General features: G+C 53.5%; 3 protein-coding genes across 6 annotated transcripts; 2 read left to right on the top strand and 1 right to left on the bottom strand.

The window, feature by feature from the left end:
* The first annotated feature begins 86 nt into the window (after positions 1-86).
* Positions 87-2353, top strand: LOC133493763 (protein SCO2 homolog, mitochondrial). Of its 2 annotated transcripts, none has more exons than XM_061807510.1 (3): positions 87-251; positions 571-1108; positions 1438-2353. In XM_061807510.1, exons 2-3 carry the CDS (start codon positions 587-589, stop codon positions 1675-1677), a joined length of 762 nt encoding a protein of 253 aa, XP_061663494.1. In that variant the 5' UTR covers positions 87-251; positions 571-586; the 3' UTR covers positions 1678-2353. The 2 variants fall into 2 exon arrangements, with proteins under 2 accessions (XP_061663494.1, XP_061663493.1); XM_061807509.1 differs by having other exon boundaries at positions 89-251; positions 545-1108.
* A 150-nt stretch (positions 2354-2503) lies between these two features.
* ncaph2 (non-SMC condensin II complex, subunit H2) lies at positions 2504-6946 on the bottom strand. Of its 2 annotated transcripts, none has more exons than XM_061807494.1 (19): positions 6770-6946; positions 5916-6056; positions 5733-5834; positions 5351-5412; positions 5193-5274; positions 5064-5120; positions 4879-4958; positions 4673-4794; positions 4465-4595; positions 4296-4364; positions 4153-4219; positions 3977-4081; positions 3837-3881; positions 3568-3762; positions 3441-3503; positions 3331-3374; positions 3160-3261; positions 2947-3096; positions 2504-2871 (listed from the first exon to the last, which is right to left on the bottom strand). In XM_061807494.1, the coding sequence occupies exons 1-19, from the start codon at positions 6944-6946 to the stop codon at positions 2719-2721; spliced, it is 1947 nt and encodes a 648-aa protein (XP_061663478.1). In that variant the 3' UTR covers positions 2504-2718. The 2 variants fall into 2 exon arrangements, with proteins under 2 accessions (XP_061663478.1, XP_061663479.1); XM_061807495.1 differs by lacking the exon at positions 6770-6946 and adding an exon at positions 6559-6699.
* Positions 6947-7024: 78 nt separating this feature from the next.
* On the top strand, positions 7025-11273 carry socs2 (suppressor of cytokine signaling 2). Of its 2 annotated transcripts, none has more exons than XM_061807515.1 (4): positions 7025-7081; positions 7249-7333; positions 8860-8981; positions 9769-11273. In XM_061807515.1, exons 3-4 carry the CDS (start codon positions 8891-8893, stop codon positions 10215-10217), a joined length of 540 nt encoding a protein of 179 aa, XP_061663499.1. In that variant the 5' UTR covers positions 7025-7081; positions 7249-7333; positions 8860-8890; the 3' UTR covers positions 10218-11273. The 2 variants fall into 2 exon arrangements, with proteins under 2 accessions (XP_061663499.1, XP_061663498.1); XM_061807514.1 differs by having other exon boundaries at positions 7028-7081; positions 7246-7333.
* The last annotated feature ends 43 nt before the right edge of the window (positions 11274-11316 follow it).

The raw sequence follows: 11316 nt of genomic DNA, 5'->3' as shown, positions 1-11316 counted from the left end.
CGGAAAACCGAGGAAGAGGGGATTCAGTCCGGTCGGTGGCGCTGATGCGCATGTGCAGTGGTTGTCAAACGGGATTTAACACGAAGAAGAAGAAGAAAAAGACGAAGAAGACGAAGAAGAGGCTAGTCATATGAAGCGGAAGAGAAGTTGTCCTTACATCATGCTAAATGTCAGCTAGTGTGGATTTTCTTTTCTTTTTTTTCTAGTTTTATGCAACTGGACACTTGGCTAAGAATCTTCTGGAAGTGACAGTAAGTAAATTGAAGCTTAGCTCGAGGCCTCCCACCAAGTAGCAGCGGCGGCGGCTGCTTGTCGAGTCATTTTTGTTGTTCGTGCCGAAGTACAATTCGAGAGTTTAAACGGTGAAAGGTGATTTCCAAAGGGCTTGTTTGTTAAAGTCATTTACAGATTTGGAATGTTGATGGTTCATAATTTGGAAGAGTGCAAAATGTAACGAGTTCAGTCCTTAGGTCAGGCAAGCATGGAGTAAAAAAACAAAGCAAAAACCTGATTCCAATATCTTGTCAAAAAAAAATAAATAAAGACAGCACCCAGGATGTTGGCACTCAGGTGCATTTCAGGGGAAATGCGCGGACTTCTGCGGCTGCCGAGGACATCGCCAGAGGTTCCACGGCAACTTTTGGGCCGACCTCCTGCGCCGACTCCCGCCCGCCTCTTTTCCCGAGGCCGGCCGTCGCCGGACAAGTTGAAGCTGAGGACCCGCGTGGCCGTGACGCTGGTGCTGAGCGGCGGGCTGCTGGCGGCGTGGGCTCTGCTCGGCGCCGAGAAGCGGCAGAAGGAACGGCGGGTGCGCGCCGAGCAGCTGCGGCGGGCGGCCTTGGGTCAGGGCGACTTCAGCCTGGTGGACCACCACGGGCGGCGCCGCGGCAAGCGAGACTTCCTGGGCCGTTGGGTGCTGCTCTACTTCGGCTTCACGCGCTGTCCCGACATCTGCCCCGACGAGCTGGACAAGATGAGCGCGGCCGTGGCCGATCTGGACCGGGACGCGTCGCTGCCGCCCGTGCAGCCGCTCTTCATCACCGTCGACCCCGAGCGCGACCACGTGGACGCGCTGGCCCGCTACGTCAAAGACTTCCATCCTCGACTGGTGAGAAAAATCGCTTGCTAACGAATCGGGAATTGACCGAACGTCTTGAAACGTTGGGAAAAAATTGAGACCACGACAAAAAAAAAGATTGCTTTCCTCCAAGCAATTTTGCCATTCAGTCGCGATTGGTTGGAGACGCATTTTATTCTGTAAATGAATACAAAGTAGCACATCCCACTAACCCTATCCCTATCCCTTCGCACGAGGGGAACGAGACATGACATGACGAAGGTTCGTTTTGTAACGTTTGCAAAACAATTTCCCATTTTGAGTGAGCGGACTGAATATTCTTGAAATCGGGCTTGACCTTGCCCCGTTTTCGAGCGCAGGTGGGCCTGACGGGCACGGCGGACGAGGTGAAGGAGGCGGGCCGCGACTACCGCGTGTACGCCAGCCGCGGACCCCCGGATGAGGACGGCGACTACCTGGTGGACCACTCGATCCTCATCTACCTGGTCAGCCCGCAAGGACTCTTTGTGGACTACTACAACCGCCTCAAGGACAAGGAGCACATCGTGCGCAGCGTGCGCCGCCACATGGCCGAACACGACCGACTGCAGCGCTCGTGATGTCCGTGTGACCAAAGGTGAAACGGCTGCGCTAACTGTCCGCGTTGAGTCGAGATGAGGAATTTAGCAAATATCCCCAAATGGAAAAACAATCGGCGACATTGCTTTCAGGCTCCACGTGATTTGCCGGTTTCGGTGAGAGGTCCGTTCACAACTGGGAATTTTACTCGGTCCCGACCTCGGCGGGACCAATAAATATTCAAATTGAAATGAGACTCCAAAGAAAGAAGATGGTGTGTAAAAAGCAGAAGCAGGTGGTGTAAATATTTGTTTGGGGGCCTCGTCCTGCGCTCGTCACGTGGACTGGCGGCGAATCCCAACCGACTCGTTACTCCTTGTCCCGTTGCAAAATAAAGACTTCATGGTACACCGAATGAAAAATCTCATCTGAGTATTTGAAAACTATCTGGAGCGCCCCGGTCGAGTCCTGCTCGCAGTGAGGATTTTGTCACAATACCGGAGAATTTTTGCAAAATGCTTCTTTGAATTGGAAATTTGGCTGACTTGAACCAGGAGCCCTCGCGGCATCTGCGCTTTATGAAATGTGCACATTCACGCCAGCTGCCAACATCTGCCACTTAACATTAGCTGGCCAGCCGTCATCAATAAGTTGCACGTGTGGAATTCGCCTTGCATAACTTTCTCCAATTCATCCGGTCTTCCGCGAACTCCCGTGCGGCGGCCCCCGGCGCAAATCGCCGTCTGGACTGGACGTCAAAGGTGGCAGGCAACAATCAAATGACTCCTTTTCCTTCTTATTCCGACGGGAAAATGATGAGTACGAATTTCTTTTGAACTCGTGATCGAAATCGGTTCAGCCCACGAGTGCATAAAAATCATCTTTATTATCAATCAAAGTATATCAACAACGTCCAAAGATTTTTGCCCCGCCCCAGTGTGACAGCAGACGGACAGACAAACGTACACAAATGGACCTCGTGACATCATAAGCACGACGAATGATGACCTTGGCGACCGGAAGGCAGAACGGATGAGCGCGTTTATGTGCGGATTGGAATGATGGATTTTCGTCATCAACTTCTAATCATCATCATCATCATCAGGGGAAGGAAGAGCAGGGAGGTTTTTAAACCTGTCGGCCGCTCGAACCCTGTTGAGCAGCGTCAAGCCCATCGAGTCCACGCGCTCTTCCAGACCCGGCGCGCCGTCGATGGCCACCGTGCGGTCGTTGGCCTGAAACGCGCACGCGAGAGGCTGTCACGTGGCGGCGGCGGCGGCCCCGTCGTGTCGCGGCGAGGTCTTACTCACCAGCTGTAAAGACGCCATCAGCAACTTGCAGACTTCAAAGTTGTCCTCGCCGCGCACCACGGACGCAAAGTCACGGCGCCGGCCCACCGCGCCCAACGCCGACACGATCTTGTCGTTGTAGTCGTCGATGTTGAGCGGCGGGCGCTCCTCCTGCGACGGGAAACGGCGTCAGGCGCCGGCGTCGACGCCCAGAAGGAGTCCGGGCGCTTTTACCTGCCAGAGAAGATTTGGGCGGATGCAGTCCACCCAGTCTCGCACGCGGCGGGACAACGCCGTCTCCTGCATGTAAGTGCGGCACTTGTGCACCCTCTCCTCCTACGTACGCACAGCGCATTTTACGCGTGGCGTGGCGTTGCCGCGAGCCGCCGCCGTGCGGTCACCTACCACGTGCAGCTTCACCAGCTCCTCGTAATTCAAACGCTCGGCTTCTGCAAACCGACGTTTACAACCGGTTAGCGACCGATTTCGTCCGTCCGTCGATCGGCGTCGCTCACCCGGAGACGTGTCGCCTTCTCCCGCGTCGAGTATTTCCCGCTCCCAGTCGTCGTCGTCCGCATCTAGCCAAGCGCACACGCGCGCGTTTTACCCGCGTGCGTATGTGCGCTTCCGCGCGCGTCTTACCCAGAAGGTGGCGCTCCTCGAATCCGCCCGTCCGCGTCCGGGGCCTTTCCTGTTCCTCTTCGTCATCCGGCTCCAGAAGGCTCCTCACCAAGTCCTCGTCCGAAACCTTTTTGTCAACTCCCAAATTGTTGTCGTTCATTCTCTTCAGGTTCCTGAGTTTGCCTTTGAGGCTCCTCCTATAAATATAATTGAGGTCTGCGGCACAGGCGAGTCGGCGTTTGTAGGGACGGCCCGCGAGCTGAGCTAACGCGCGAGCGCAAGAGACGTACCGACGCAGGTGGGTCCTTTTCGGAGTTTCGCTTCAGCGGGATCGTCTGTGACGAGGAGAAGGAGAAGGAGGCGGTGATGTGCCCAGGTGGCAAAAAGAAATGATGGCAGCGGAAGCTTCCAGACGGCGCGCGAGTCTGACATGTTTTTTTGAACCAGATCCTGAAGTCCTCCAGCCGGGGGCTCCCGTCGGCCCGCTTCCTCTTGCCGTTGCCGTCCGGACCGCCGGGAACCTTGTAGGGCTTTCCTGCGCCGGCGAGAGGAGAATTCCGGTCGACCGTCGACCCGACCGCGTGAGCCCCGCCCGCCCCCTCCTACCTGACTTGAAAGGTTTGTCGTCGTCCTCCGCTGCGGCGTACGCGTCGCGAAGCGCCCACGCGTCCCGCTGAAATCGGAAGCGGAAAAAGTGAGCGCGGCCGAATCGGAGAAAGGCCGCGAGATCGAGAGCGCGGCGACCGTACGGCGGGGAGCGCCTCGTCCCCCGGGACCGTCCGCCGCAGTTGATGACTCTGCGGGCCTCGGCTTGGAGCCTGAATGCAAAACCCCCCCCCCCAAAAAAAAAAAATAAATAAATAAAAAGTATAAAACGCAGGTGTGCACGTATTGAGACCGGGGGGGGGGGGGGTCAACCTGCTGCTGCTGCCTCAAAATGTGCTCATCCACTTCCTGTTCCACTTCCATGGCGCTCTCCACAGGAAGGAAACTCTCCACCGGGCAGCCCGCAGTGACGTCGTCGTCGCCAGTCGCCACGGCAACATCATCTGAGACGCACACGCAGGATGGAAAAAAACCTCACCGGAGCTTTTTTAAGTTCAGTACGTGCACGCTCGTGTGTTACTTGTGTGGCAGAGACGCGTGCCAGCGGCGGAGGCTGGCGTGAGCAGGATCAAGTCTTGAGGTCCCGGCAGGAAAATATTCATGCGAAACTCCTTTTGGCTGCACACCACGTCACATTTGGCGCTGATGCGCGCGCGCGCACACACACACACACACGCGTTAATATGCGGGAAGCGTTTGGCGCGGCAACGAGACTGTCCGGCCCACCTGATGAGAAGAAACTTGTTCTTGTCTCGACTTTCAGGTGGAATCAGAGAGACTGGAGGGAGGGGGACCACATCCACCAGCTGCAACACAACAACACAAACTGACTGACTGGGGGGGGCATCTGCGTTTGTTTGTTTGTGTGTGTCTGTCCATTTGTGCGTTGATTTTTATTTGTGCGTTCTGACCACATTGGATTCAGGCTGGTCCACACACTCGGAAATTTCGATGTCCACGTCGCAAAACTGCAAAAGAGCGGCAACAACAAGTCGGCAAAATGGAGCGGTTGACGACAACCCCCCCTCCCCTCCCCTAACCGAATCGTCGTCGTCGCCATCATCGTCCAGGTGCGCCTCCGCTCCGCCTGCGTCTTTGCCCGTGGCCGCTTGTTTGCTTTGTCTGGTGGGGGGGGGGGTGTGGGGGGGGGGGGTGTCAGAGGAAGTTTCCCGGCCAGCGGAGGCGACGTGTTGCTCACTTCTTGTTGCGGTCTCGGATGTAGTCCAGCGTATTGTAGACCAGGTTGTGCAGCATCTCCACCTGCACACACGTCACGTCACAATCGCCCTCAAGTTTACAGCTCCATTTTCCAAGCTGCTTATCCTCAATAAGGGTCAGGGGAATATTTCACTTTGATTCAAGTTCATGAAATGTTTGAACAACCATTTTTATTGAAACATTTTGAAATTCTGATGTCATATTTTCAGTTAGCTGTGGTTGCTGATATGGGGGATGGGGGCACGTACATGCCTGTTGTTTCGATGCAATGACAATAAAACCAACGCTTGAATCGTGTATTTTCGGTTGAAGTTGCCAACGGAGCCCGGACGGGCGCGGGCAGATCTTCACGGTCCGTTTACCTTCTTGCTGTAGATGCAGGCAGAACCTTGGATGAGCAACGCCGCCTCAGCAAAGTTCAGTTTGATGTTTCCTTCGTCGAACGTCAGGCGCATCTCGTCCAGCTACAACGCACGACACACGTTTGTGTCGTCGTCATCATCATCATCATCCGTGTTTGTGTTTTTAGCGTCAAGCGATCCCACCTCCTCCAGGTAGTCGTTGAGCTCGGCCGCCAAGTCCACGTCCCAGTTCTTGGTGAGTTCCCGGATGGGTTGCAACAAGTGAGCGAATCGGCTCTCTGTGGACTCCATGGGTGCGGCACACTTGGGGACCGTCAGGTGGCGCTAGCACACACACATATTCACCCAAATGGTCATCATTTGGGTCCAGTTTGCCCGACCTCCTGCGCGCCACTGAAGAATGCACATTCAAATTTGCAGACATTTTGAGCTTCTTCCCTCTTTCCATTCACTCCTTGAACAAAGTGATGGCCACACGAAATTATGACCGGGCTCATGATAGCGGTGGCGTCACTGTTACGTGCATAACTTGATTACTACTGATGACTTACGTGCTTGAGGACTCAGTATTATTCACACAGTTTCCATTGTACTGGATTACTCCCTTTCCATTACTGGTTCCTTTTCATTGCTCAGTGACTCTCGGTACTTTTTTTTTGGTCCTAAATTTCTATTTTGCCATAGTAACCGTCGACGTTGAAAAACACGGGAGGTCAGCTATCCCGTTTTCCAGGTTGGTCACGGGAATATTTCGGCGAACAAGAGGAAAACCATTCAGTCGGGATTCGAACCCGAATCCTCAGATGTCTGAGGCGGACGCGCTCACCACTAGTCGGACGTGTATCTCGCGGGCAGACTCGGCTTCTACGGAAACTCGTCAGACTTGGGGGGGGGGGGGGACAAATGAAGCTGAAACTTATTTCGAAGGTCAATTTCCAGAAGACGTGAAGCTTTAATATCGAGTTGAAAGAGGGGGAAAAAAACGACAACTCGCATGTGAATTCTACCAAATAAATATGAAGATAAAGCCGACTCACATCCTCGATGGAGCAAAACAAAGACAAATGTCGACCAAACTCCCGGGCAATTCTTCTTCTATTCCTCGGGACGGTATGCAACTTCCGCTTCAGGTCTGAAGCATCCGCAGAAAAGCGGACGTGCTGCCGCTCAGCGGTCATTCCGTGTATCGCGCTGGTTGGGAACGTCTTTTTCATCCGGGGTTCGCCAAAGCAGCTTGACGGCGCACGAGCGCCACCCTCTGGCCACTTGGCGGTCTTTGTTTGCGGTCGGTCGACGTTTCCTCGGCGAACCGTTGCAAGTGGACCACAAAGTGAAGTTTTGAAATGAACGTGAGTACGAACACGTCTTGATCATTTCGGGTTCGGCTCGCTCGTTTCCGCGTTTGGGCCGTCGCCGGCGGGTCACGTGGCCGTGTTCCTGGAAAGTTCCCGGAAGAGAAGCGCGACATGTTTTTGGGCCGTTTCAATGGCGGCTTTCTTCGGTGTACTGTCAGCAGCACGTCGGCGCGCGAGGACAGCGCTGAAAAGATGAACGAGGACGCGGAATGCTGAGGACGTGACGGACAAGGCCCCAGCGAGCAGGTACGAAGACATTTCTTGCCGCCGGTTTTGCGCCTGTCGCCTGCTTTGCGGTCAGCCCCGCGGACGTGCCTTCGCGGGCGCCATGTTGGGTGAGGCAACGTCCCTGTCGAAGGGAATCCGGCACTTTCAGGAGGTTGAACGCCCCAAATTGACCCCTCCGTACAGGGCACTTAACCACGCCTCCTGAAGTGACGTCACGCTGACGTAGGACAAACAATTCGTCAAAAATGGCAAATACAATACAATACATTCTGAACTGAGACAGACTCCGTGCTTCTGATTTCATTCAATCGTTCACACGTAGCAACGTTATGCCAGCGGAGAACGTCTCATTCATTTATACGAGACGTGGATTAAAAATCAAATTTAGGGCATATCTACACCGTCTGGTTAAGCTTCGGCCGCGAGCCGGCAAGAAATCGACACGTTTGCGCGGTCCGATCGTCGCTAAATATCGCTCGACAAAGAATAAGTGTGTCAATCGTTCGCGCGCAGCAGTGTTACGCTAGCGAAGAACGTCGAATTCATTCAAACATCTGTTCCGGTTGATGATGCGGTCCTCCACAAAGTTTGATCCATCGAAGGCATTTTTCGTACCGGGTCTTCGGTTTTGGAAAGGGTACGAATCGAAGTCCCACCGACTCGCCTTTCGGGATACCTGTCGTCAAAGTCCGTGACGACGCCTCTTAACCATATTTTTTGTGAAATAACCCAAGTACGCGATAAAACGCTAACTAAACCTATACTGGACCATGCAATGTTGTCAGAGAAAACGGCGGGAGCAAAAACGGGCTTCGGTTTATGCGGATCTCTGGCCTCTGATTGGTCAGTGACGCGGATTGCGCAATATCTTCTTTCGGAGGGGTCAATTGGATGTCGCTGTGAAAGGCTTGGACGGCGATGCCCCCCCCCGACACGTGAGCGGTATCGGCTCCTTCAATGTCATTGTTGTGAAAACGTGTGCCGCGACAAGCGGGATTGTTAAAATCGACGAAATGTTTTGGTTTTGGTTTTTTTTGTGTGTGTGTGTGTGTTGCGACACCCACGTCCCACTGGGTGTTTGATGGGGGACGATCGCGCCTCCTGATAAATTTGTTTTATGGAAGGTAGAGCTTCTGCGCATAAGTTCAGATGCAAAATTAAACATTCACAACTCCCCCCCTCCCCCCCTCCCAAAAAAAAGGAACCTAATTTCTGTTAAGGAATTTATTTTCGCTCCGCTTTGCGTCAAGATCTATTTTGTTTAGTTTCTTTTTCAAGTTTATATTTAAAAAATGCTGCGTTTGCAACAGATTGCCAAATGTTGCGATTGTAACTGAGGAAGCGGGCTTGGGCCGCTTTTTGGAGCGGGTCCCGTCCCCTCTTTTCGTGGCCTCCCAAAAAAATCGGGAGGAATCGCCAAACTATTGAGCGGCAATAGTAACATCAACAGTATATGAATGTGCCTGACGGATGACTTTTATTTTCCGGGATTGAATAATCATCACGATCAGGATGACGAAGGCGACTCTCGCGTTGGTTTCCAGACTCGTCGCGGCGGATGGTTGGCGTCCGTCAATGACCTGCCAGTCGTCGGAGGCACGGGACGCGCCGGCGGACCGCGACGGGAGCCGCGTGGCCTCGGCCATGAAAGAGCTCAAGAACGCAGGTTCCGCTTCGACACTCCGCGCCGCGTTTCCCGTCGCGTCGGTCGGGACTCGATCGTGGGCGTGAGTAGCCCGCGGGCCCCTCCCCGAAAGATTTGACCCACTCTGCGATCGAACGTCCAGAAAAGCGCCGCGGATCCCCGTTGGAGGCGTGAGCCCCTCATTCCGAGGATCTAGCTGTCCATTTTCTGAGCCGCTTATCCTCACGAGGTTCGCGGGACATTCTCAGGATCTTTGGCTCTATTTTTTTGTTGGACCGGTTGCTTTTTCTTTTGTAGTGCCCCCCGCTGGTTATTAATGCGGTCACCCCCCGGGGGGTTGGCGCACTTCTGCTTGGGAAAGTGCTTCATTCCATATGTGGTCATTTTTTTCGGTTTTTTTTTTTTTTTTTTGTACTATCGCCACACAAATTCAATATGCGGCAGAGGCTGCATTTTCAATGTAAATCATTCCGACGGTCATCTTGATTCAATTCTGGCCTAAAATTGGATCAATGGTGTCGCCCAAGGGCGAGGTATGGACACCCGAAGGAGCGGCACAATGTCCATGGAAGCAAAATGTGTGACAAATATCGCTGAATTCTTGTTATGCGTTTGTTCTTTAAAACCGGCATAGCGCACATTATAAGTGTGTTTATTGAAAGCAATCCGACATTTTGGGGGTGGCGGGTTAACGGCATTCCTGTTTCCGTATCTGGGTGAGGAAAGAGCCTTTGTAGTTCCGGTCGGGATCAAATGGAAGCGGCGCCGTAGAGGAGCGCAAACTGAACGTCGGCGTGTTTGCGCGCAGGCTGGTACTGGGGCAGCCTGACGGCCGACGAGGCCAAGGACGTCCTTCGGGACGCCGCCGAGGGAACCTTCCTGGTGCGGGACAGCTCGCAGAGGGACTTCCTGTTCACCATCTCCGCCGTGACGTCGGCCGGTCCCGCCAACCTCCGCATCCGGTACCACGGCGCCAAGTTCAAGTTGGACTCGGTGGCGTCGGTCAGCCCCAAACTCCGAGAGTTTGACAGCGTGGTGCGCCTGGTGGAGCATTACGTGCAGCTGTCGCGGAGCGGCGCGGCCGCGCCGCCCAACGGGGCGGTCCCGCTGCTCCTCATCCGACCCGCCTACTCCGCCGTGCCGCCGCTGCGCCACCTGAGCCGCGTGGCCATCAACGGACGCACGCGGCGCGTTGGCGACCTGCCGCTGCCCAACCGGCTCAAGGACTACTTGGGCGACTACTTGTACAACGTGTAGCGGACCCGCCCCGCGTTTGCACTTTTGTCCTTTTTTTTTTTGGGGGGGGGGTGAGAAGTCGTACGGTTAAAATTTAGGGGGGTTTGAGAGTGGTCTCATTTTTACATTTTTATTTTGTTGTTGGAATAAATGCCAGTCAGTCATATTTGTCCAAGATAAAGTCATGACAATTTGGACGGTTGGCCTAACAGTTCTGAGGACTCGGGTTCGATCCTGACCCCGCCCATGTGGAGTTTGCGTGTTCTCCCTGTGCCTGCCTGGCTTTTCTCCGGGTGGGCACTCCGGTTTCCTCCCACGTCTCAAAATCACCCAACTTTAATTGGGCCCTCAAATTTGCCCCAACGTCGTGATCGTGAGCGCGGTAGGGTGTTTGTCTGCGATTGGCCGGCGACCGGTTCAGGGCGTACCCCGCCTCCTGCGCGTCGACAGCTGGGATAGGCTCCAGCAGTCGCGACCCTTGTGGGGATAAGCGGCAAAAGAAAATGGATGACGACACGAGGCAAATTTCAACACTAAATCTGGAAATCTTGGATCTTGGCTGGCGACCAGTTCAGGGCGGGGCCCGAAAATGAAATGCACGATGAATGCACGAGTCAACTTTCTTCTTGAGCAAAATCGGACTACGGAGACGCAAACGCGTTGCCGTTGCCGAAACAACTGCTGACGATGCTCTTGCCCATTTTGGAAGGAGGATGTTTTTTCTTTTCTTTTTCTTTTTTTTTTTTTTGGGGGGGGGGGGCATATTTTCTTGATTCCTTTTCAAAGTATTTATTGGTGGCGTCACACTGAATGATGATGAAGCATGTTGTTGAAAATAAAATGTTGAATTGATTTCAAGCAAATGTTTTTGTAAAATGCGTTTATTCCATTCCAACGTTGATTTTTATGTTGAGAGGACAGGAAAGAACCAAAACCAAACTGGGAAGCAAAATTGTTATCATCTAGCAATTTGTTTTGAGTTTGTGTGTGGTGTTGAAAATGTCAGGAAGGCTTAAGATGACCAAAATTAAAAAACGAAACCGTTTTTACCAAAATGATTTCGAAATGCATCTCAACTAATGTTGGCTTAAATTTTCAACTTTCATTTGGGGGCAATCTG

This window comes from Syngnathoides biaculeatus, chromosome 20 (genome assembly GCF_019802595.1).
Source record: "Syngnathoides biaculeatus isolate LvHL_M chromosome 20, ASM1980259v1, whole genome shotgun sequence".
NCBI lineage: Eukaryota > Metazoa > Chordata > Actinopteri > Syngnathiformes > Syngnathidae > Syngnathoides > Syngnathoides biaculeatus.
The sequence above is the reverse complement of the archived record's forward strand: the minus strand, read 5'-3'. Positions and strand labels throughout refer to the sequence as shown.

Excerpts from the sequence above, each read along its gene's own strand:
- LOC133493763 (XM_061807509.1), top strand. The coding sequence starts at position 557 with ATGTTGGCACTCAGGTGCATTTCAGGGGAAATGCGCGGACTTCTGCGG. Across the intron at positions 1,109-1,437 it reads AAGACTTCCATCCTCGACTG|GTGGGCCTGACGGGCACGGC; the intron begins GTGAGAAAAATC and ends TTTCGAGCGCAG.
- ncaph2 (XM_061807494.1), bottom strand. The coding sequence starts at position 6,946 with ATGAAAAAGACGTTCCCAACCAGCGCGATACACGGAATGACCGCTGAG. Across the intron at positions 5,835-5,915 it reads TCAACGACTACCTGGAGGAG|CTGGACGAGATGCGCCTGAC; the intron begins GTGGGATCGCTT and ends CGTGCGTTGTAG. Across the intron at positions 4,795-4,878 it reads AACAAGTTTCTTCTCATCAG|CGCCAAATGTGACGTGGTGT; the intron begins GTGGGCCGGACA and ends CGCGCGCATCAG.
- socs2 (XM_061807515.1), top strand. The coding sequence starts at position 8,891 with ATGACCTGCCAGTCGTCGGAGGCACGGGACGCGCCGGCGGACCGCGAC. Across the intron at positions 8,982-9,768 it reads GAAAGAGCTCAAGAACGCAG|GCTGGTACTGGGGCAGCCTG; the intron begins GTTCCGCTTCGA and ends GTTTGCGCGCAG.